The sequence below is a fragment of the Eptesicus fuscus genome, chromosome 19 (assembly GCF_027574615.1).
Source record: "Eptesicus fuscus isolate TK198812 chromosome 19, DD_ASM_mEF_20220401, whole genome shotgun sequence".
In the NCBI taxonomy this organism is placed as follows: domain Eukaryota; kingdom Metazoa; phylum Chordata; class Mammalia; order Chiroptera; family Vespertilionidae; genus Eptesicus; species Eptesicus fuscus.
In genome coordinates this window covers 47,874,367-47,898,478 of record NC_072491.1, presented here as the reverse complement: position 1 = coordinate 47,898,478, position 24,112 = coordinate 47,874,367, and the positions used below count along the sequence as shown (strand labels likewise).

The following is a 24,112-nucleotide window of genomic DNA, read 5'->3' as shown; positions in this document are numbered from 1 at the left end:
ACGGCTCTGAACTCCAGTTCCGGGTGAGACTCTGGGGACCCAGACTCATAAGGGAAAAACTGGACTGTCAGGAAAGAGAAAAGCACACTGAGACTCAGAGAAGGTGCAGAAGGCAGAGGTACCGAGGAGCACTCAAGCGCGAAGAGGGCGGGCAACTGAGTACGCGGCTGGCTTTCTCAAGCGGGAGGGAGACAAAAGCTCGCGACGGCTCTGAACTCCAGTTCCGGGCGAGACTCTGGGGACCCAGACTCATTTGGACTGTCTGGCAGTGGGCAAAACTCAAGGGCGGCTTTCTCTCAGAGGTGCTTGCAGCGATTACCGTGGGACACTGAGACCCAGGGGTCTCTTAGGTGGGCTAATGGGAAGCCATTACAGTCTGCTCCATCCTGAGACTCCGCCCCATCCAAGCTGAACACAGAGGCTTTTGCAAGTCTTGTCTCATAAGGGTGTCTCCAGCACAGACGTTCTCCCAGCGTAGACATAGCTGATCCTCACAGCCAATTGGCCTGGAGGTCAATTCCTCCCAGTGATACCAACAACAATCAAGGCTTAACTACAACAAGACTATACACACAGTCCACAAAGGGGAGCACCAAGAGTATCCACCTCAGGTAACTGGGGAGGCTGAGCCACTGGGCCCTATAGGACACCTAGCACACAAAGCCACTCTATCAACTCAGGGAAGCAGCCAAAATGAGGAGACAAAGAAACAGGTCACAAATTAAAGAAATGGAGGAAAGCAAATGACTGGATATAGAGTTAAAAACCACAGTTATAAGGTTTTTCAAGAATTTTCTAGAAAAGGCAGATAAATTTAGCGAGACCCTTGAGGATATGAAAAGGGACGGACTAGAAAATAAGCATACACTGACTGAAATAAAAAATATTATACAGAGACCAACAGCAGACTAGAGGATCGCAAGAATCAAGTCAAAGATTTGAAATACAAAGAAGCAATAAACACCCAACCGGAAAAGCAAAAAGGAAAAAGAATCCAAAAAGTTGAAGATAGTGTAAGGAGCCTCTGGGACAACTTCAAGCCTAACAACGTCTGAATTATGGGGGTGCCACAAGAAGAGAGAGAGCAAGATACTGAAAACCTATTTGAAGAAATAATGACTGAAAACTTCCTCCACCTGATGAAAGAAATAGACTTTCAAGTCCAGGAAGCACAGAGAACCCCAAACAAAAGGAAGCCAAAGAGGACCACACCAAGACACCTCATAATTAAAATGCCAAGAGCAAAAGACAAAGAGAGAATATTAAAAGCAGCAGGAGAAAAACAGTTAGTTACCTACAAAGGAGTACCCATATAATTGTCAGCTGATTTCTCAACAGAAACTATGCAGGCCAGACGGGAGTGGCAAGAAATATTCAAAGTGATGAATAGCAAGAACCTACAACCAAGATTACTCTACCCAGCAAAGCTATCATTCAGAATTGAAGGTCAGATAAAGAGCTTCACAGATAAGAAAAAGCTACAGGAGTTCATCACCGCCAAACCAGTATTATACGAAATGCTGAAAGGTATTCTTTAAGAAGATGAAGAAGAAGAAGAAGAAAAAGGTAAAGATAAAAATTATGAGCAACAAATACATACCTATCAACAAGTGAATCTAAAAATCAAGTGAATAAAAAATCTGATGAATAGAATAAACTGGCCTCCAGCCCCAACCTCTCTGTGTGTTGTGTCTCCACTCTGGCCCGCCCCCAGCCCCAGCCCTTCCGTGGCTGCTGGGGCTGGGGGCAGCACACAGTCCCCTCCCGCCCATTTGTGCAGCAGCTCCTCCTGAGCGGTCGTGATGCCTGGCTAATTAGCATATTCCGTTTATATATATAGATTATGAACTATCAGAGATAATAAAAAGACAATCCAATTTCAACAAAAAAGATAAAAGAATAAAATACCTAAGAATAAATATAACCAAAGAGGTAAAAGATCTGTAGTCAAAAAAATTTAGGAAAAAAATAGATACAAATAAATGGAATATTATATTACATACTGTGTTTATGGGTAGGAATTAACATCATTAAATTTTCCATATTATCCAAAGCAATCTACAGATTTAAAGCAGTCCCTAACAAAATACCAACGGTTACTTTCCACAGAAATAGAATAAATAACACTATAGTTTATTAGCAACCACAAAAGACACCAAACAGAGAAAGCAATATTGAGGAAAAACAAAGTTGGAGGTATCACAGTACCTGATATCAAACTATACTACAAGGCATAGTAATCAAAGCAACATGGTACTGGCATAAAAATAGACACACAGAATAATAGAACAGAATAGAGAGCCCAGAAATAAATCCATGCCTATATGGTCAACTAATCTATGACAATGGGGTAAAGACAATTTCTTTAATGAATGGTGTTGAGAAAACTAGACAAATACATGCAAAAAAATGAAACTACACCACTTTCTTATGCCATATACAAAAATAAACTAAAAATGAATTAAATGTAAAGATCCAAAACCCTAACTCCTAGGAGAAAACAGACGGTAAACTCTTTGGCATCCCTCTTAGGAATAGCTTTTTGGATATGTCTAACCAGACGAGAGAAACAAAAGAAAAACTAAACAAATTGGACAATGTCAAAATAAAAATTTTTGCACAGCAAAGGAAACCATCAACAAGGGAGAAACAGCAGTGGCCAGGCAGCCCAGGTTAGAAAGCTTTGTGGAGTGTGGACATTCTCACAGTATTAATTTTTCCAATCCATGACCATGGAGTATCTTTCCACTCATTTTTGTCTTATTCAATATCTTTTATTCATGTCTTATAGTTTTCAATGCATAGGTCTTTCACCTTCTTTGTTAAATTTATTCCTAGGTATTTTATTCTTTTTGCTGCAATTGTAAATGAGATTGTTTTCTTAATTTTTCTTTCTGATAGTTTGTTATTAATGTGTAACAAATTGTTGCATACTTTTTATCCTGCAACTTTATTAAATTTGGTAAATAGGTACAACAGTTTTTTGGTGGAGTCATTAGGATTTTCTATACATAGCATAGTATGTCATCTGCAAATAGTGACAGCTTTACATATATGTTGCAAACATTCCTCTGTACCTATATGTTACAATTTTAAAAGATTGAAAAAATAATGAAGTGGGTTTCTTGAACTCTAGTCATTTTATACAAGACAGATTTCTATCAATCTATCCATCCATTATCTGTCTACCTAATCACCTATTTATTTTATTTTATAATATCTCCCCTCATCTCTATCCCAACTGCCACTGAGAAAAGCTATGCTGACCAAATGAGGTCAGGTTCCTCATTATACAATTATTTAGTAATCATGTACCACTACTTAAAGACACTAATTTCAAGTATAAATTTTACATTTACTCTGTGACTAATTATTCTCTCTCTCTCTTAAATGCAAACTTCATGAAGGGCTACATCCTTACGTCACCAGTATTTGGCACAATGTCTGACACATAGAGTCTTTTTGAATTTTTAAATTAAATTCATTGTAGTGACACTGATTAATTCCACTATATGTTTCAAGTGTATAATTCTATAACACATCATCTGTAGATTGCATTGATTTTGTATCCTTCAATTTTACTGTATTTACTTATTGTTTCTACTAGGTTTTGTGTGTGTGTGTGTGTGTGTGTGTGTGTGTGTGTGTTGGGAGTTTTTTGGCCTTCAAGGTTTTCTTTATAGAGTATGATGTCATCTGCAAAAATGTCTATTTTACTTCATCCCCAATTTGGATTCCAGTTTTTGTTCCTCTTGCCTGACTGCTCTGGCTAGGACTTCCAGAACTATATTGGATAACGGTGGTGAGAGTGGGCATCCTTTTCTGTTCCTGATATTGGAGAAAAAGCTTTCCGTTTTTTTTTGCCACTGAGTACAATATTAGCTGAGGGCTTATCAAACAAGGCACATAATATTTTTTTTTTTTAAGAATTTTAGTGAGTTTATTATTTTTAATAAATAATGCTAAGTGAATGAACAAACAATCACTTTAGGTCAAGGGCTAATTATCTTTTCTTAGACTTTTCCAAGGCCACTTTCATTGGCTGTCAGTCTTGTACCACTCGGATTCACACTCCATATAGCTATTGACAGGTACATTTTAGGAGGAAATCTAACCGTGATGCTCCGTGTTCCCACTGCTCCAGGGACTCACCGAAGGTGACCTATGTTTCTTAACTGGACAAAGGCTCCTGGCTGGCCTCACAACACTCTCTTTTAAGCTTTAAACTCCACAATCAATACAAATATAAAATATCTTTATCTCCTTGTATACCATCCTATTTCATATCTGAATTGCTCTAGCTAATCTCCATTCATCCTTTAAGTCTCATTTCAAGTATAAATGTGAGGGGAATCCTTTCCTAACCTACTCACGCTGGCTTAGACGCTTGTCTTCTGATGCTCCAAAAGACCCTGCAGTGCGTCTGCTGCATTTATAAGACTGCTGCAGTCTTATGTGTGTATGCATTTCTCAGCCGTTCCTGAGCTTCTTGACTACAAACTGCATTTTAATTCAGTTTTTTAATCCCTAGAAATTAGAACAGCATCCAGCACATACTTATTAAATACCTAATATATGAATACATGGACACATAAACACTAAGTCACTTTTCCAAATCACTACAGAGAATTTAAAGAACTTGTTTTACACTCTCCCCAGTCGTGTGGTTTACTAACCTGAATTCCCTGTAGATATTATTAAAAGCAAGTGATGCTCCTAGCCTCTTGAAAGCACTGGGGTGAAGTGCAAAGCTGTACAGTCGCTTGAAAAGTGATTTGGTGTTTACTGAACTTTTCTCCTGCTGCTGTGGTGTTGTCTGTTTGATGGACCATCTGAGGAATTCTCGAATACACCGACCACAAAAGTCTCTCAAAGTACTGTCAATGGGGTCCACAATTCCATCCTAAAACAAAGCATAACATGACAATTGAATACCCTGTCTTCCTCTGAGCATAACCAGAGTATGTTATAAAAATTAATTTACAGCACTATTCAAGAAAAAATAAAACCACCAATAATACCAATCTGTCTAGAATCTAGACTCTAATAAACTCCAACTGACATAATAACAATACTTTCTTTAAACAAATCCAGAAACTGAAAAATCCTTTAAAAAAAAAAAGGAATGTTTTAACCAGTTACAACAAAGCAGTCTTTCCCTGAAGAAACACAATCAATGGCCACATGCTAGGAATTTTTGTTGCTGACCTGACCCTATAACAGAATCAGAGATGCTTATGTATTGAGGTTAAAGAGACTAAGACCCTCGCAAGTTCCAAAGAAATTGTACTGCTACATAAACAAAAATCACATGGAGATGTGGTTCTAGAAATATAACTTTCTGTAATAGTCTCCATAAAGGCACAATCTCTAAATATCTGAAAAAACTGCTAAGGAAATTTGAATGTTTTTGTCTCCCTCTAGGCATTATTTCCTCTCAGATCTATATAGAAAAAGTTTAACTTGAAAAAGTACACTGAACACTGAAATAAGGGAGTACTTCTACCTAACATCCCAAGTTTTTTGCTATTTGTGAAATCTTTGATTACAGTGTTAATGAGAATTCAAGAAGGTAGTAATCTCTGGAAATAGAAGAGTCATTAACACTTCTCAGAGCAGAGGTAAATAGTGTTTGTGTTCACATAAGGAAATTAGCAATTCTTATTAGAAGACTGACAGGTGCCCTTTCACTTGAGTGCTGTACTACCAACTTCACATTTCCTCCTTTACCTTTTCTTTCTTCAACTCTCTCTTTTACGTTTTCATACTCTGACCCGAATGCTTTCTGAAGCTCTTATTTAAGATGATTTCAAGGTTCAAAAGGGGAAAAGAAATAGCTAAGATAAAAACTTCAGAATAAAAACATTAGAATAAGTTGATCTGAATGCAAACAAGCCAGAAATTTAATTTAATTTAATGTGCTTACATGAAGTTCAATATAGACAAAGCTAAACTATGATGATGAAAGTCAGACTGGTAATCTCTAGGTCGAAATAGTCTATATTGAACTTCATGTAAATGAAATTATTCTGTACCTACTCTTTTGTGTCTGGCTTCCTTTAATCAACTTAATGTTTTTGAGACTAATCCAGGTATTACATGTGTCACTGGTTCATTTTTTTAATATTGCAGTACAATATAAATATAACACAGTTTATGTATCCATTACCCTGTTATTTTCCGTTCTGGGCTTATTATGAATAAAGCTGCGTTAAACTTTTAAAAGTAATTTAATGTGTTTATTATAGTGCAGAGAAATGAAGCGTAGATATAATTATGTCACCATGCAAATAAGAACATTCAGTAACTCTCCACTCCCCACAACATGGCATCTATCCAATTAGGGTCACTCTGAGAGTGAAAGGAGTGCTCTTAATAGTTACATACACAACAGGCATACCCAGGACTGTCCTGGGAAAACGGGAATGTATTGTCAACCTACCTACAATGTTCTGCTATTCAGAACCAACACACCTTCCTAGCCCCACCTTCTCAGCACAATGCTCCGATGCAAGCAAAACTCAAAACAGAACTCATTCTTCACAAACACACCAAGCACCTAAAGCCTTTATCTCCTTTGTCTGGATGCCCTGGTCAAATCCCCTCTTTCCTCTGGCTTATTTCAAACAGAAGCAACACACAGATTCAAATCTGAATCAATTTGCAAAAGACACAGTGACAGGACTTTGTTTGGACAAACTTGCTATATGTTTAATTGGGACTTTTGATTCCAAAGTCAGTATATGGCAAAACAAAAATTATAGGTAAATAACAGGTAAAATCAAATCAAATAGCATTCAATGGGTCAAATGTAAAGTTATTTGTACAAGTTCAGAAAATTATAATAAAACAAGTGTCAAAAGCACACTAAGGCTTTAGCTGACCTCATTTTCTCTGCCTTTAGTGAACCTGTGACCAAATCTTAATGATTCTACCTCTAAGGTCAGGATAATGTTATGTAAATGCTAAGCTATTGTTCTAGGGCCCTTTAGTTGTTGAATCTAAATGCAGGAGAAAACTGGATAAGTTAAAAATAATCCTTAGTTATTGCACTAGAGATACTTTTAAAAATAGGTACTGCTAAAAGGGTTCTGATAAAAGAACAATTTTATTCACGCCTTCCACCCTCCACCCCACATCATAGCCTTAATATAGATCAAGTTTGTCAAATTTATGACCATTCTCCCCAAAACTAGAAAACTAATTAAAATGTGAATATTTGCTTGCAGATATTTCAAAGTATCACTTAAACAAATAAATATGGCATCCTGATTATTAAAATGGCATGTCACCAAATCTCTAAAACAAAAGAAAAAAGACAATATGATCTAGCTAAATGCTCTATTTTTGATATCTTGACAGGTAACGTTTCTTAAAGTACTAAATACACAGCAAATATAAGTAGAAAAATAGGAACAGAAGAAAAAAAGTCAACCCTTACTCACCAATATCGTTTCTAGTAAGGCAACAGTATCCTGGCTTTCAAATTTCTTATTGTTAGTGAACCAGTGAATCAGTTGCATAACTAGTGGCTCATACAGTTGCCTTGTCACCTGAAGAGAAAATACCAAGAGAGTTTATTTTCTTCATGTTGAATTAACTTGATACTGGAAAAGAGTCCATTTCAATGGCAGAGGCAAAATTAAGTGATAATACTGTCATGGTTTTGTTAGTTTCCTTTTCTAGTTAAATTCTATAATGAACAAGTTCTTCCTAATATACACACTAAAACTCATTGTTCTTCTAATCAAGAGGGCAAATTAGGATACAATATTATTGGTTTTATAGTATTCATCTTTATATATGCTGAATGTGCACTTGAGGAATTGTGGATCAGATACATTATCATTATTCAACTAACAAGTAAATAATGACAAAGAGAAAGCCGGACTTAAAGCTTGTATCACTGGAGAAGACAGCTGCCTCTCCATTGCTGTCAAATGAAAGAAGAAAAATCTCAATCCTTGGAGATGTTAAGGATCCTGAGTTCTCACTCTAACTTCCAAAATGTAAATAAAGTCTCTCCAGGGGCCAGACAGCCCTGTGGGTCTCTGGCTTTTATAATCCAGGGTGTCTTCCAGGCCTGGGTTCCTCCCTCTAAAAGGAAATACCCAGGGAAACAGTGCCCACCTTTCTGAAACCCTGGGAGCTTAACCGAGTGGCCTCGGTGTGACCATGTGATCATCTTGGAGAGGTAAGAAAGTTTAATTATCCTTTGGATCAGAGCACTGACCTAGACGAATGGTTACAAACCAATCCTCATTACATGAAGAGTAAAATGTTTGTAGCAAAGTGAAGGGAAGCATTCCCTACCTTTGCACCTTACACATTTCTGTGCCTCACAAGGCTAGGGCGCCTGCTGGAGCACTGACAAATCTAGGAGAGTTTTGTTTCCCACTGACACCGAGTTCAAGAATGAAGCACCTTGGTATGACCACCACCACCCAAAAACCCTGTACAAACCGTCCATGCCTCGGGGTGCAGAACAAACAACACAGAGACCTCTTGCACCTGGATATTTTTCTATAAAATATATCTTTTCTTTGAAGCAATTTTTAGGATTAATCAAAATAAAGGTCATACCTTACAGTTTAAACTGGTCTTAAAGCATTACTTTCTTCTTCAAAAGAATTACACTGTTTTATTCTTAGTATATCAGGTATGTATGTATGTCTACACACAGAAAACACATGCATGCACACATATACACACACACCACTTACAGAAATTATAGAAAATATAGAAAACCATCCACCTACAATCCTATCCGTAAGGCAACTCTGTTAACATTTAAAATTGCTATTAACTTTCAAAATATTTTATTTACACACATTTAAATATATGTGTATACATGTATATGCATATACATGTGTAAAAATACTTTTTATAAGCACTTTTCCTCTTAATTTTGAATATTTTCCATATACATACATAAGCTATGCCAATATGTTTATTAGCTGCCCCGTACCTCACATATGGATATACCATGATCCAGGAACCCAAATCCTGTTATTAGAATTGCAGGTATATCTAATGTGTGACTAACAAGAAGTCGCAATGAAAAGTCCCATACACACTGCTCTCAGTACAGGGTAGTGATGAAACTGCTGGACGAGGGCTGCAGGTCACCACGCCTTTTGCTCTGCCTCAGAGCCTGTGCGCATCCACACTCTCAGCAGACAGAAGTTGCAGGGCCCTTTCCCTACGTGCTTGGCAATACCACCGTCAGCTTTTAAGGTATTTGACAGAAGCTGCCAACAATAACGTTAAAATTTGAACTTCCTTTTCTTTACTAAAAACGTTCATGTTTGTAAATACTTCACTGGCCACAGATACTTCTTTGTTTGAGCTGTCTATTTTTGTTCTTTATCCGTTTGCCTATTTTTAGATCTTACATCTTCAGTAGAATGTAGCAAAAACATTCCTACATTATATATACGTTAAAATTGTGGTTTTTGTGCCTTCAGTAGTTGTAAACATTTGTAAAGTCAAATTATCACTACATTAGCACATTTCTTCTGTCTTCAATATCTTGTAGGAAAATTTCCCTTCCTACACAAACTTTATGAAAAGACAATTTTTTGGACACCTTTAATGTGATAACCAAATCCATCCACATCAAATTTTATAAACAAAAGAAAGCATTTTTTAATGCTATCACCCTACATTTTACAAATTAAATGAAATACTTATGCATGTTTGTAAAATGTGTTTTTACAAAGATCTGGGAGCATATTTTTTGCTAAGATAAAATGGCTTTTCCTGGGGAGTAAGAGTGGGAAATACAATATGGAGTTTTACTTTCAGTTTCATATGTTCCTATATTAATTAATACATTTTATCAATGAAAAAGACTATCCCGATCCAAATATACAGACAGCAATCACTCACCTGATCTACATCACATGCCAGTCGAAGTAGCACAGGAAAAGTTCGCTTATAGAGTTGGTACATAGGTGGGGAACCCTGACCACCTTCAGGTATTTGAGTGGCTTTGCCCAACATAAACATAACCATGCTATGTAAAAGTTCACAAGCTGCAACCTAAAATAGGCCAGGAGTTCAAAAAAGTTTAAGTTTTCATGTTAACAAGAGAAGAATATTGTATAAAATTAATGCTTTTCTGTTCACTTTGATCTTTAACCAAGAGTTAAGAATTGAAATTTTAAAACTTTAGGCAATGGGACTAATACATTCATAAGAAATATACTTCAATGCTGCCATATTGCGGAACTTTGCTCCACTTGTTAGCACATTTTCAATTATCACTACTACAGTGAATATTTGAAGCATTCTGAAAATGTACAAGTTACTAGAGAAACTTGGGATTATATGTTTCTAATCTCCTAGCTTGAGAAGATAATTGAGCACATGAAAAATCGCTGTTAAATGCCCTATGTACTATATTTTCTAATATAAAGTTTTTAGTATATTAATGTTTTGCCAGGTTATTATCTATTAAGATGATTTATGTTTAGCTTTCATTTATCAATGACATCTTCTGATAATTAAGTCATTTTTCTAATTATAATATTACAGAAAATATAAAATTAATAATATTGAAATGGCTGAAATATATTATCTATTCCCTAAAAAATATATGTCTTAAAATCAATAGACTCTAAATAATAGTGAAATGAAAAATAAAAGTACTTTAGTTTGTCTGTCACTGGCTGAAACAGCTAGTTCCGTAACCCGAGGCAGAAATATATCCAGGTAAATGACAGGCTTCATATCCATAAATGGTACTGGAAAACTGAGTCTTTTTTCTCTATCCCATGCTACATATTTCTTCATCATTTCATCTGAGGATGCAGCTGTTAAAAAATATTAAGAAGAGCATGTTTTTTTTCATTCAAAACATTCTCATACTAACTGCTCTACAATTCATTAGTGAAACCAGAGTATTTTGTTATACTTTTAAGTTAAGCACTTTATTCATTATTTCTCTTTTTGTTACTTCACACATGTAACTACAACATTACAAATCACTAATATACTATTTATGAATTTAATTTAAAGTAATATTATTTTTTAAATAAGTCTAATAATCTGGGGTGTTGAATTTTCACTTTCAGCAAACACTTAAGGTAATCTGTGAAAAAATTATAAGTAAATAATATTCTTATTAAAAATCTCCTTAAAGCACTTATTTTCCCAATATAGGCTGTTACTTCCTAAATAACCAAGTCACTAGTGTATTTAATATGAAATTTCAAATGTAAAAATAGATGAATTTTTGCTAAACGAAATGCTAATTCTCACTAAAAACACTCTAAAAATATCCAAATATTAAGAATATCATGTTTAAAAAATACTGAATTCCTGAAACAACATTTAATATTAAAAAGAATGTCAAATTAGATTGTTTCAAAATGAAAAATATGTTTAATAACCAAACTAGAACATTTTCCCTGTTACTGTAAAATATTATTCAGATGACATGGTACAATCAAAGTACTTCATTGGGCAATTATTTTTTGTAATCTTATTTGAAAATATGTTCATTACATATAGGATAAATATGAGAATATACCATGATCTGTATACTTCTAAATTAAAGGACAAATACATATTTTATTTATTTTAATAAAAAGTTCATTTACCTGTTACAAGATTTTTGCTTACTTGCCCTCCTAGAGTGCCAAGCATCTGTACTACTCTAATCCTTATTTCTTCTAAGGACAGTGCTTCATTCTGCAATGGAACAATCGCATTACATGTGATGATAACTGAGTTAAAAATTAAAGAGATTTATGAGAGGAAAGAAAAACAATTTTACAACTCTCTTTATTGTTAATGTTTCCCAGTGGCCCACTGTATCCTACACAGTACTACTGTTAATTTTATTGCAAAGTCATGAAAAGAAGAAACATCTCTTCCAATATTCCATTTACATGTCCATTTCCTAGGCCAGCGATTCCAAAGTTTCAGCAGAACCTGTCACACCCTTAAAAGTTGTAGTTGTCAAAAAATGGTGATAAAAAGAGTGGTAAACACACAATGCAAAATACAGATGATGTATTATAGAATTCTATACAGGAAACACATATGATTTTATTAACCCATGTCACCACAATAAATTTCATTTTAAAATATTTTCAAATTTTAATTTTCACTTTATACCTACATACTAATCCAATTTTCTCTATTTACATCATTTTTTCCAATTACATTACATGCCATATCTGAAAAATACTGTCAAAAAATTAACATGATAAAAAAATACTGACATGACTTGAACTTGACAACATTATATACTGAACACATTGCGGACAGATCACAAGAATTCTTGTGTTTTCTGTTCTAAGGTTTGTGGCCAATCACGAAAATTCTTTAAAAAGGTATTAGCTTGTAAGAACATGCAATAAATAACTTCAAAATGCAATGGGTATTTAATTTTAAAGCGTGCCTTTAACATTTATATAAAACGTTTTTTGTACTCGTTCAATAGAAACTTATCTGGCCACCGAGTAAAGCTAGCAATAAAACTACTGGTCCGCAATGTGTTAAGATCCAATCAGTAAATAAATCAATCATTCATAATATCAGTATTCCCACTGTTTACTGATTTTGAACTAATTACTTTTTATTACCCACTAACTATACTTAAAGATGGAGACAAACAGGAAAACAAGATCAAGACAGTAAACTAAATAATTTAGCTACACTTTTATTGCTAAAAATATATTGAGATTATTTCCATACCGTATTCTAATTTATATATAACACTAAGATTTTAAATAAAGATTTTTTACTTTTCACAAGCATTAGAATTTGATCTTTGCATTATTTAAGGTAAAGAAAATACAAGGGATTTCTTACTGATAAGATGTTCTTTGTGTTTTTCAGATGCTTCAACACAACTTTATTAAATCCTTTCTGGGCAGCCCGAGAAAGTGCTGACACTTCCCAGTTATTCTTGTTCTCACCTATCAACAGAAAACAAAAATGAATTTTAAATAGCATTCATTCATTGACTTGATTAATATTAGGGTGAACATACTGTATTACCAAATCAAGACATTAAAATCCTAATTTTAATTATGATTAAAAATTACTAAGTTTCTAAAACAAAAGTATATTAATAGTGGTTGTCTTAGTTTTAAATATCATTGTCTACACAAAGAAATATGATTCCTTGAAGAAGTGTTAATTCCAGAGATTGGGCAGGAAACACACTAAAGTAATAATGAGAGGTAGTGGGGCTTCAGGAAAGAAATGTTTTAACACTATACATCCTAACTTTATATAAGTTTATGAGTTCTAAAAAATATTTCTCTACATAACCACATAACAATCCAATTCAGGACATGGCCCTTGAGACATTGCCCATATTTAATCCTTAACCCCATTCAGGTTCTAGCATTGATCCCATGTTCAGAACCATATTACATTTTATTATTTGCTTCTTTAGTATCTTTTAAACTGAAACAGTTCTTCAGTCTTTCCTTGCATTTCATGATTTAAACCTTTTAAAATTATATGACAGTAATTTTGTACACTGTCCCTCTATTTGAGTTTGTCTAACGTTTTCTCAGGACTAGATTTAGGTTACAGACACCAGCTGTAACATCCTAATCCCTTTAATTAACTATTGAGTTAAATAAAATCTTTGATACGTGTTCATTTATATCAGCATAGTCATACTTTCATAGCTATAAAGTTACTTTTCACTGGTTCTGGAGATGCCTAGAAGATTTGCTGACAGAGCCAGGTAAACCGCATTGCTGAAGAATACATACCTCACAGGTTTAATCCCACCCTATCTTCTTGGCTCCTAGAAATGAATCCCAAATGACAATAGAACCTTGCACAGCTTTCTGCTAATCCAGTTCCTGCCTTTACATGATTTCATGCTTTTGGTTTGCTTATGCCCAATTAGCTGGTCCCCACGGATGGGAGTAATGTCCGAGAATTTGGGTTTATGGTCTACTGACCATTTGGTAAACTTCTGTGGACAGATTCTAGAGGTTTCTTTTCTATTGGGCCAGAGATGAAAAAGAGCATTTGTTTTTCAGTGTCTTTTTGTTATTATTATTATTATTATTATTATTTTATTATTATTATTATTTGTAGCTCAAATTAGTTAATTTTTCACACTGGGAAAAATAGCTCTTTGATATTTGAACTGTTCAGTGTTTTCTTGGTGTCTTGTGTCTCTTGAGCTATGATTCAAATTACAGAATTAAAGCTATAAGCTCTCCATTTGCTTATGTGTCTATTAGCCTGATTTGTTTAAAAATATATTTTATTGATTTTTTACAGAGAGGAAGAGAGAGGGATAGAGAGTTAGGAACATTGATGAGAGAGAAACATCGATCAGCTGCCTCTTGCACACCCCCTACTGGGGATGTGCCCGCAACCAAGGCACATGCCCTTGACTGGAATCGAACCCGGGACCCTTGAGTCCGCAGGCCGACGCTCTACCCACTGAGCCAAACCGGTTTCGGCTATTAGCCTGATTTGAGAAAGGCTTTTACTTCGTTCCTTATGTGTATAATGTTCTCCTATATTTGGAGAGTATTAATACATTAGATTATAAAGTCTCTTAAATTTAAAATCTGTTCTGACTTATTTATACAAATTAATAAACTTACATAAAGTGAATATTCCTAAATTTTTCTGAAAATAAGAACACTGTGCTTATGTTTTAAATGAGCCATGGCTTTTTTTTCATCTTACAGAAACTAGCTCAAAAACTAAGCATTTTATGAATCCATGTTCACATAATTCAGGCACATCTTTGGTACCTGAGACAAGTTTAATAATCTGGGTTTAAAAAAAGAAATGACATTAACAACATTCACAATGTTGTGCTCACCACTATCCATCTCCAGAGTTTTTCATCATCACAAACAGTCCTACATAAGTTTTAAGTTCATGAAAAGTGTTATAAGTTTATGTTCAAATAAACTGTATCTTTATTTGGACAAATTTTTTATTTCCCCAGTAATTATGTTTTACAGCATGTCAGCCAGAAGATAATTTATAAGATTTGCAGGAAACTTGAAAACTGGACTGAATGAGTTAATTAATGGATAATTACTGAATACTCAGGTAATATACAAGCAAAATACAATAAATGATTACTAAGCATCACTTTTAAGTTTGTGTGCTTCTGCTTCTCGTTTTTATAGGCTATTACAAGGCTAGAGCTTGGGATCATGTAAATGAATGTGTCAGTGGTATCGTTGTGCTCATAAGCTCTATGAATCTGACAGACAATTCTCAATTATGCACTCCAAGTTTTCTCAACGAAAGAGATAAGTTTGGTAATAAGTTATAATTAACTAGAAACCCAGTGCACAGATTCATGGACAGGTGGGGTCCCTCGGTGTAACCTGCGGGGATTGGGCTGAAACCCGCACCCAACATCCCCCAGGGATGTAGTAGTGCACGAAGTGGCAAGTGGCCAGGGAGGAGCCGCTCCCACTCACCCGGGCCCCGCTCATCCCGGCCCCACTCATCCCGGTCAGCTGAGTGGCACTCCCACTATGGGAGCACACTGACCACCGGGGGGCAGCTCCTGCGTTCAGCATCTGCCCCCTGGTGGTCAGTGCGCATCATAGCGACCTGTCAAATGGTCGACTGATAGCTTAGGCTTTTATATATATAGACTAGTGGCCTGGTGCACAAAATTTGTGCACGGGGGCGGGGTCCCTCAGCCCAGCCTGCACCCTCTCCAATCTGGGCCCCCTCGGAGGAAGTCCGACTGCCAGTTTAGGCCCGATCCCACAGGGACCTCACAATCCGGGACCGCTGGCTCCTAACTGCTCACCTGCCTGCCTGCCTGATCACCCCTAACCACTCTGCCTGCCAGCCTGATTGCCTGCAACTGCGCCCCGCTTATGGCCTGATCACCCCTAACTGCCCCCCTGCTGGCCTGATCACCCCCAACTGCCCCCCCGCCAGCCTTCTCACCCCCAACTGCCCCCCTGCCATCCTGCTTGCCCCCAACTGCCCCCCCGCCAGCCTAATCACCCTGAACTGCCCCCCCTGCTGGCCTTATCGCCCCCAACTGCCCCCACCGCCGTCCTGCTCACCCCCAACTGCCCCCCACTGGCCTAATCACCCCCAACTGCCCTCCCCTGCCAACCTGATCACCCCCAACTGCCCCCCGTGCCTGCCTTCTCATCCCCAACTGCCCCTCCCCCCGCCAGCCTGCTTGCCCCTAACTGCCTCTGCCTCAGCCCCGCCACCATGGCTTTGTCCGGAAGGATGTCTGGAAGGTCTCCCGGTCTAATTAGCATAGTAACATTTTATTAGTATAGATGAGTGGTTGAAACCACAGAAGCAATAGTACAGAAATACAATTTTAGGTGTGCTTTTCATTTTTAAGGAAAAGAAATTAGTTTTCTCAAAAGCAAGAGAATCTTGGGCTTTTTGGTATCTGGATCTCTTTCAACAATTGGAACATACTATGAACTCCACAGATCTTTGCTTATGTGGGTTAGAACTAGCAATAACTACCATATTGGAAGTAGATGTAATTTTTTAAAGACTTTCATATTTACTTGAAGAGCACATTAGCATGCATATCTTCGCAGTATTTTGTAAACAATTTAATCCCATCAATAGCCTGAGAGGGACTGCTATTTTAAAATTATGTCAGTTTGTTCCAGAATACGAAAGAGCATAATAAAGGGCAAAACTTGGAAAGTGAGTGTGAAAAGAAACTATAAAATAAGATAAAATTTTGGAAAAGGTCACTCAATTTTAAAGGATGTACTTCTTTGGTTTCCTTTGTCTATAATATGAAAAGTTACTCTTTACTTTCTGTGTAACCTTGCAAGACTACAAAAATTCAGGATCTTATCAGAATAATTTTCTGAGCTTTATGTTGACTTCATGGCCTAACAGAGAAGATTCAGATCGTGCACCTTTGGCAGAAGTGGCACAGAACAACTCTGCATTCTTCTCAGCAAGCCATTATCAGGGGACATATGCTGTTGACTGGTCCCACTATAGCCAACAGGCCAAGGAGGTGTCTGCAAGGTGCCTCCACTGAAAAGTTATAATTTTATCCATGATCATGGGGTAAAACATATGTTTGGGGGTAAGGCATTTTATTTATTTATTTTTTATTTATTTATTTATTTATTTATTTTTAGATGAAGGGAGAGGGAGAGAAAGATAGAAGTATCAATGATGAAAGAGAATCATTAATCAACTTCCTCCTGCATGCCCCACCCTGGGGGTTGAGCCAGCAACCCGGGCATGTGCCCTGACCAGAAATCAAACCGTGACCTCCTGGTTCATAGGTCAATGCTCAATCACCAAGCCATGCCAGCCAGGCTGGTGTAAGGTACTTTAAAAGTATATGTGATAGGCAGAATTTTAAGATAGCCTATGACCTTCTCCTGCTGTTACTCCCATAATTGTGTTCCCTTATATAACAAAAGATTAACAAGGTAGGCCTAATTTAATCACACCTGTCCCTTAAAAGCAGTCTTCTCCAGCTAATAGAAGAGGAAGCCAGAAAGATTTGCTGGATGTGAAGATGGAGGGGGCCATGAACAAGGACCAGAGAGAGGCCTTCAGGACCTGATCAGCCCTGATAATCTGATAAACAACCTGAATAAGACTGAAAGAAAATCCTTCCCCAGAGTTTCCAGTTAAGAGCCCAGCATGGCCAACACCTCAATGAAATGATCAGACTAAGTAGAGGACCTGCTGAGCCCACCTGGACTTCTGACTTACAGAACTCTGAAATAACGGATGGGTGGTTTTTCACTTTTTTTTTTTTTTTTTGATTGGTGTGGTTTTAAACTGCTAAATATGTGGTTACTAAACAGCAACAGAAAAAAAAAACACACTATAAGACTTTCAATTTTTTGTTGAATTGAATATTTTCTATTTGAGCCAATGGAATATAATCTCTTTCTAAAATGATTTATTTTGATGCCCAAATTATCCCAAATTTTATCTGTGACATATTCCCATCATTCTCTGAACAATTCCTTGCTTTCGGGATGTTTCAGAAAATAAAATTTTCTAGGTTAAGCTTGTATTTCCCCTGTCAGTCATTTCCCCAAGGAATTCTAATTCCTTTTCATGGAAAATGGTATTTAGAAGCCATGATCTTGACATTAGGTTTGCTCACTACTATTAAGGTATTACTACTCCCAAGCAGGCCCTTTCCATGGATAGAACTAGAATATATACATGCTTTCATCTCCAATTCTAGTTATTCCTCTCTGTGTATATGTGTACATGTACATACACACACACACACACACACGCACACACACGTAGATATGAATATAGATATACATTATCACCTTCCTCACCCTCCTTGTCTGGACCCCTTTATGCCAAAAGGCTGCCCCAACATATCAGCGTCCCCACCCTGCTCCAACTCTGACCCAACACAGGCCAACCCTCAGGGCTGCCCTCCTCGTGCTCCCTGGGAGCACCACTGCGACCCTAACACCCACCTTCCTCTCCGCCACTTAAAGGCCTTAGGACTTCAAGAAGTGGAGAGGGAGAGGACCTCAAACAACTGACTCACACAGAGGGAAAGAGTCACTTTGAAACTACGAAAAGATGGAGCAGACACTTGCTAACCAAATGGTCAAAATGAACATGACTGATAATGGCACCAATAGCTACCATTATGCTGTGAGAAGGACAGAGCATCAGCTCTGGGTGCTTCTGCCAAAAGGTATAACTTGAACCTCATCGTGAGAAACATCAGGCAAGCCCACATTAAAAGACATTCTATAAAATAACTGGCCTGTCATATTAAAAAACGTCAATGTCACGAGAACTAAGAAAGACTATCCCACTTTGAAAGAGGCTAAAGAGTTCTAACAAATAAATGCAACACATGGTGCTATATTGAAATCTAGACCACAAAAAATACAGCCATAAATACAGCTGTAAAAGAAATTAATGGGACAACTAAAAATTTGCATATGAACCAAAGATTAATATATTCATGTTGTTTTTCTTGATTTCAATAATGATACTGTGGTTTTGTAAAAAAATACCCTTGCTCTTAAGAAATATACATTGCAGTATTTAGACGTAAATATCCATGATGCCTGCAACTTGAAAAGGGTATACACATACATATACAAAGTGGGGCAAAAGTAGGTTTACAGTTGTGAGTGCATGAAACAGTTTATTCTTTTTTTTTAAATATATTTTATTGATTTTTTTTTTACAGAGAGGAAGGGAGAGGGATAGAGAGTTAGAAACATCAAATGAGAGAGAAACATCGATCAGCTGCCTCCTGCACAACTCCTACTGGGGATGTGCCCGCAACCAAGGTACATGCCCTTGACAGGAATCAAACCTGGGACCCTTCAGTCTGCAGGCCGACGCTCTATCCACTGAGCCAAACCGGTTAGGGCTAGAGTTTATTCTTGTGTTATTATTTATTAACTAGAGGCCCAGTGCATGAAATTTATGCACTGGAGGGGGAGGTTCCTCAGCCCAGCCTGTGCCCTCTCGCAGTCCGGGACCCCTCGGGGGATGTCCACCTGCCGGGGGGATCAGGTCTAAGCCAGCAGTCATACATCCCTCTCGCAGTCCAGGACCCCTTGCTCCTTACTGCCCACCGGCAGCGGAGACGAGCGAGGCTCCCGCCATCGCCGCTGCACTCACCAGCTGTGAGCCCAGCTTCTGGCTGAGCAGCACACCCGCTGTGGGAGCGCACTGACCAACAGGGGGCAGCTCCTACATTGAGCATCTGCCCCCTGGTGCTCAGTGCGTGTCATAGCAACCAGTCATTCCACCAATCATTCCACCATTTGGTCGATTTGCATATTAGGGTTTTATTATATAGGAAGGATCATTGTATTATTTTCCACACAAACAACTGTATATCTACTTTTGCCCAACCATGTACACACACACTCATATTATCGCAGAATATGTACAGAGAGAAAGTACATGCAATAATAATGTATATGGGACAAAAATCTTAATTGCTGAATTTGGGTAAAGAGTATATGGGAATTCTTTTTACTATTAATGCAACAGTTCTGGAAGTTTGATAGATCAAATAAAATGTTACTAAAATAGTGGCTGTCTTTAAGATTCTGGATTTTCTTATTATTGAATTTTACTACTCTCTACTTTTCCCTATCTTCTAATTATTTACAGTTACACATAATTATCAACAGATAAATCCTTTGCTTAAAAGAATCACAATAATTTCATTTCAATAAAGCAAATAAAACCACCAGAGATATCTGCTACTAGATGTATTAATTTTTTAACTAAGACCATTAATTTTTAGTGAGCTACTCAACAAGCAGCACTCTTTATAGAATGTGAATTTTAAAAGCCTAAGTAAGCTATAAACATTGACTAGTTTGTATTTTTTATCTCTAAGCAATACTTGTTATTACTATCATTTACAGAAATATCTCCCAAAATTGTGACTCACTTTTCATGAGCTCTGCATATATAATGAGGTGTTACAACACCAGACACAGTGAATGAAATTTGTCACACACTTTTCACTTAATGTTTCCAAGCCAACAATATTTAAGGTGATAAGCATAACCAATGGACAAAGACACCAGGGGGATGAGGGAATGAGCGGGGTCGGGGGGGGGGGGGGGGGCGGGCAATGGGGGGATAAGAACACATATGTAATACCTTAATCAATGAATTTAAAAAAATTCAGGTTGAGTAATAATAATGATTGACATAGATGGAATTTTATAAAATAACCCTCTATATTCTACTTTGAGGATAGTGAAGTTCAAATTCTTAGCAACACTTCAGTGTCTTTCTCCAAACTGAATCTTTTTGCTTCCTGTGATAACAATGTCCCTTTCCATCGTGGTTTGAGTAAATCTGTTCCCCTTAACTATAAGTACTACTCTTCTTGACTGTAAAACTTTTGCATGGAATTTTTTCTTTTAACCTTTTCCCAAACCTATTTCTCCTATAACAATTCTTAACTGGTTAGCATTAGGGCTTCATCAGTTATATTTTAAAAACCAATAAAAATCAAGTGAGATTAGATCAAAATGTGAAATTACTATTAAATTTCTTAAAGTTTTAATTCCTGTTTGACTTATTCAACAAGCATCCTATATAATAAAGAGGTGATATGCAAATTAACCCTCACACCCTCACACGATGGCTGCCTACAACCAGGCCGGCAGGGAGGTTAGTGAGGGACGACCAAACGACTGAACAAGCAGGCTGCGTGGGACAACCAGGCTGGCAGGGGAGGGGGGTAGTTGGGCGCGACCAGGCCAGCATGGGGGGTAGTTGGGGGTGACCAGGCTGACGGGGGGGCAGGTGGGGGCGACCAGGCTGGCAGGGGAGGGCAGTAAGAGGCAACCAGGCCAGCGGGGAGGGGGGGGGGAGAGAGTTGAGGGCGACCAGGCCGGCAGAGGGGGCAGTTGGGGGCGATTAGGCTGGCAGGGGGAGCAGTGAGGGACAACTAAGCCAGCGGGGGCGGGGGGCAGTTGGGGGCAACCAGGTCAGCATAGGGGGACAGTTAGGGGCAACCAGGCTAGCAGAGGGGGGCAGTTGGGGTGACCTGGCCAGCAGCGGGGGGCAGCTAGGGGAGACCAGGCTGATGGGGGGGGCAGTTAGGGGTGACCAGCCAGGCAGGCAGGTGAGCGATTAGGAGCCAGCAGTCCAGGATTGTGAGAGGGATGTCCAACTGCAGGTTTAGGCCCTATACCCAAGGGGTCCGGGATTGGAGAGGGTGCAGGCTGGGCTGAGGGGACCCCCCCATGCACAAATTTCGTGCACTGGGCCTCTAGTCTATAATAATCTATAATAAAAGCATAATATGCTAATTAGACCAGACAGCCAAACAACCTTCCCAACATCCTTCTGAACAACCTTCTGGACGAAGCCGCAGCTACAAGGACCAAGGCAAGATGCTGCAGCTGTGAGGGCTGAGGCAAGCCACTGAGGCTGTGAGGGCCAAGCGCCTTGCACGAATTTCATGCATCGGGCCTCTAGTTTTTTATAAGGCAGTGAACCAAAAGCTATAAGGAGTTCAAGATATTTAAGATAAGTTCTTGCTCTTAAAGATGTTATAAAGCTTAGCAGAATATAAGTGAATAAAATGAATAAGTCTAATGCCTCAGTTATATTTCCCATGTCCCAATTATACTGAAATGAATTGGAGAGATTACAAAAATAACAATCAAATATATTTTGACTACGTTGGGTTCATATTTCAGAAATTGCAAAACTACAAATAGTAGTCCTATTAAAATTATTATATTGCCCTCTTATTTGCTACACATAATTCTTTTAAACCTTACCTGATAAGGCTGAAGTTTTCAAATACCCATCCAGACTAGGGAGAATGTCCTTATAATAAGGCTGAATTACTTGTTTACTGATGTAAGCCGACCATTCTTCTAGGGCACGCAGGCCTGCTTCTGCCAGGGGGGGATAGCTCAGGCCCAGTTTAAAAGCCATCTATATGTCAATACAAACATAGTAAACAGACGCAGTAATTTAAGATTTAAAGAAAAAAAACACCACCAATTAATTATGGTTTCTAATAAATAAGCCTTTCTATAGCCAGAATGTGAGACCCTGCTGGAGGTAAGTGGGTGCATCCCAGGTCATTATTAGAAAACCCAGCACCACTAGTCTATATGGTTGGTGACATGCTGCAGACTTTCAACACATCCACCTATAAGGGAAGCTCAGAGAGGACAAGACAAGTGTTCCAAGTCCCAAAACTACTAAGTAGCAGAAGTAGAACTTACACCAGGAGTGTCTATTAGCAAGCATCTACTGTGACTGCTATGAAAAGACCTGGATATTTCCATGTTTTCTAGGAATTCATATGTATATGAAATTGATTTGCTCAAGACAATGAATGCATCTACCTGCAATGCGGGAACGTAGGCTCTAACATCAAGTTCAATGATGTCATGTGGCAGGGATAGAATAAAGGTCAAACAGGAGGCCAAAAGTTCATCTTTGTATTGCTTCATTTTAACTGATACCTTAAAAAGAAAGAAGAGAAAAACCTCAGAGGGAAGGCAGAGGAGGTTGGGTGGGAAGAGATTAACCAATGAACTTGTAATCATATATGCATAACCCATGGACACAGAGAATGGGGCTATGCATATATGGGCCTGGGGGGCTGGGTGGGTGGGAGCTGGCTGGAAGAAGTTAATGGGGTGGGGGGAGGAGAACCTATGTAATACTTTCAACAATAAAGATTTTTTTTAAAAAGAAGAGAAAGACAATGATGTACACCTGAATAGAGCCTATGCTTTGAAATCAACTAAAGAAGTTACCTATTCTCAAATATGAAAAATGATAATGCAGCCTTTATTTGACATGGCCATGTTCATTTTCAAATTAAAGACTGATCTCTAGGAAAAGTTTATTTGAAGTAATTAAATCCCATTACATGGAAAAGCTAAAGAATCTATTTATTTTGAATTTCCATCACACAAATTATTTTAAGAAAAACTCAAGGGACTTTTGAAGCATAATGGTTTGCCCTGTTTGTTTCTTAATCCTTTAATCTGGATCTGAATAAAACAAACCAATTTTTAAGTAATTAGATCATTTATGAAAACTAACATTTTTTTAACATACATTCATTTTTTAAAAGCCCATTTTTTAAAAACCCACTGGATGAATCATTTTAAAATTACCTCTTTACCAAATTTTGCAAATAAAGCGAAGCAAGAATACTTTTCTGGGTTCTCAGGAGACTGTTTCTGACTCTTAGGACCAACTCCCTGTTGAATAAAAGAGTAACTTAGTACAGTGAGAAATAACCAGATATTTCTGTGTCCTAAGCCCAGTAATTCCCCTCCTTTCTTCTGAGAGGTGAACTCCTATTCACTTTGCCAAGGTTTCATGCAGATGGGCAGGCAGAGGCCAGTGAGAAACGGTATGAGTGGGAGGTGGATGGCTGGTCAAGAGCCACAGGGTTGGCTAAGTCCATTCCCCTTTCCCCATCTTCCAATACATACACTTATGAGCAATGAGACCAGCTCATCCTATAATTAACAAGTCAGAATACTCATGAATGACTTAAGCCTTAGGTGCACTAATCCAATTATACTCAAACTTCACTAACCACTTGAGTGGCCACCTGAGTGGCCTGTTAGCACAAACTGCTGAGCGCTGCCCTGAGAATTTC

General features: G+C 37.8%; 1 protein-coding gene across 2 annotated transcripts in view; it reads right to left on the bottom strand.

Annotated features, from left to right (window-relative positions):
- PRKDC (protein kinase, DNA-activated, catalytic subunit) overlaps positions 1-24,112 on the bottom strand; it is a 191,540-nt gene that overhangs the window by 143,904 nt on the left and 23,524 nt on the right. For both annotated transcript variants that reach the window (XM_054708417.1, XM_054708418.1), the window contains exons 19-27: positions 23,619-23,705; positions 22,836-22,955; positions 22,257-22,416; positions 12,826-12,932; positions 11,607-11,697; positions 10,654-10,817; positions 9,892-10,044; positions 7,446-7,553; positions 4,677-4,903 (exon numbers count right to left, since the gene is read on the bottom strand). In XM_054708417.1, coding sequence (XP_054564392.1) covers positions 4,677-4,903; positions 7,446-7,553; positions 9,892-10,044; positions 10,654-10,817; positions 11,607-11,697; positions 12,826-12,932; positions 22,257-22,416; positions 22,836-22,955; positions 23,619-23,705 — 1,217 coding nt within the window. The remainder of the gene's footprint in view (positions 1-4,676; positions 4,904-7,445; positions 7,554-9,891; positions 10,045-10,653; positions 10,818-11,606; positions 11,698-12,825; positions 12,933-22,256; positions 22,417-22,835; positions 22,956-23,618; positions 23,706-24,112) is intronic.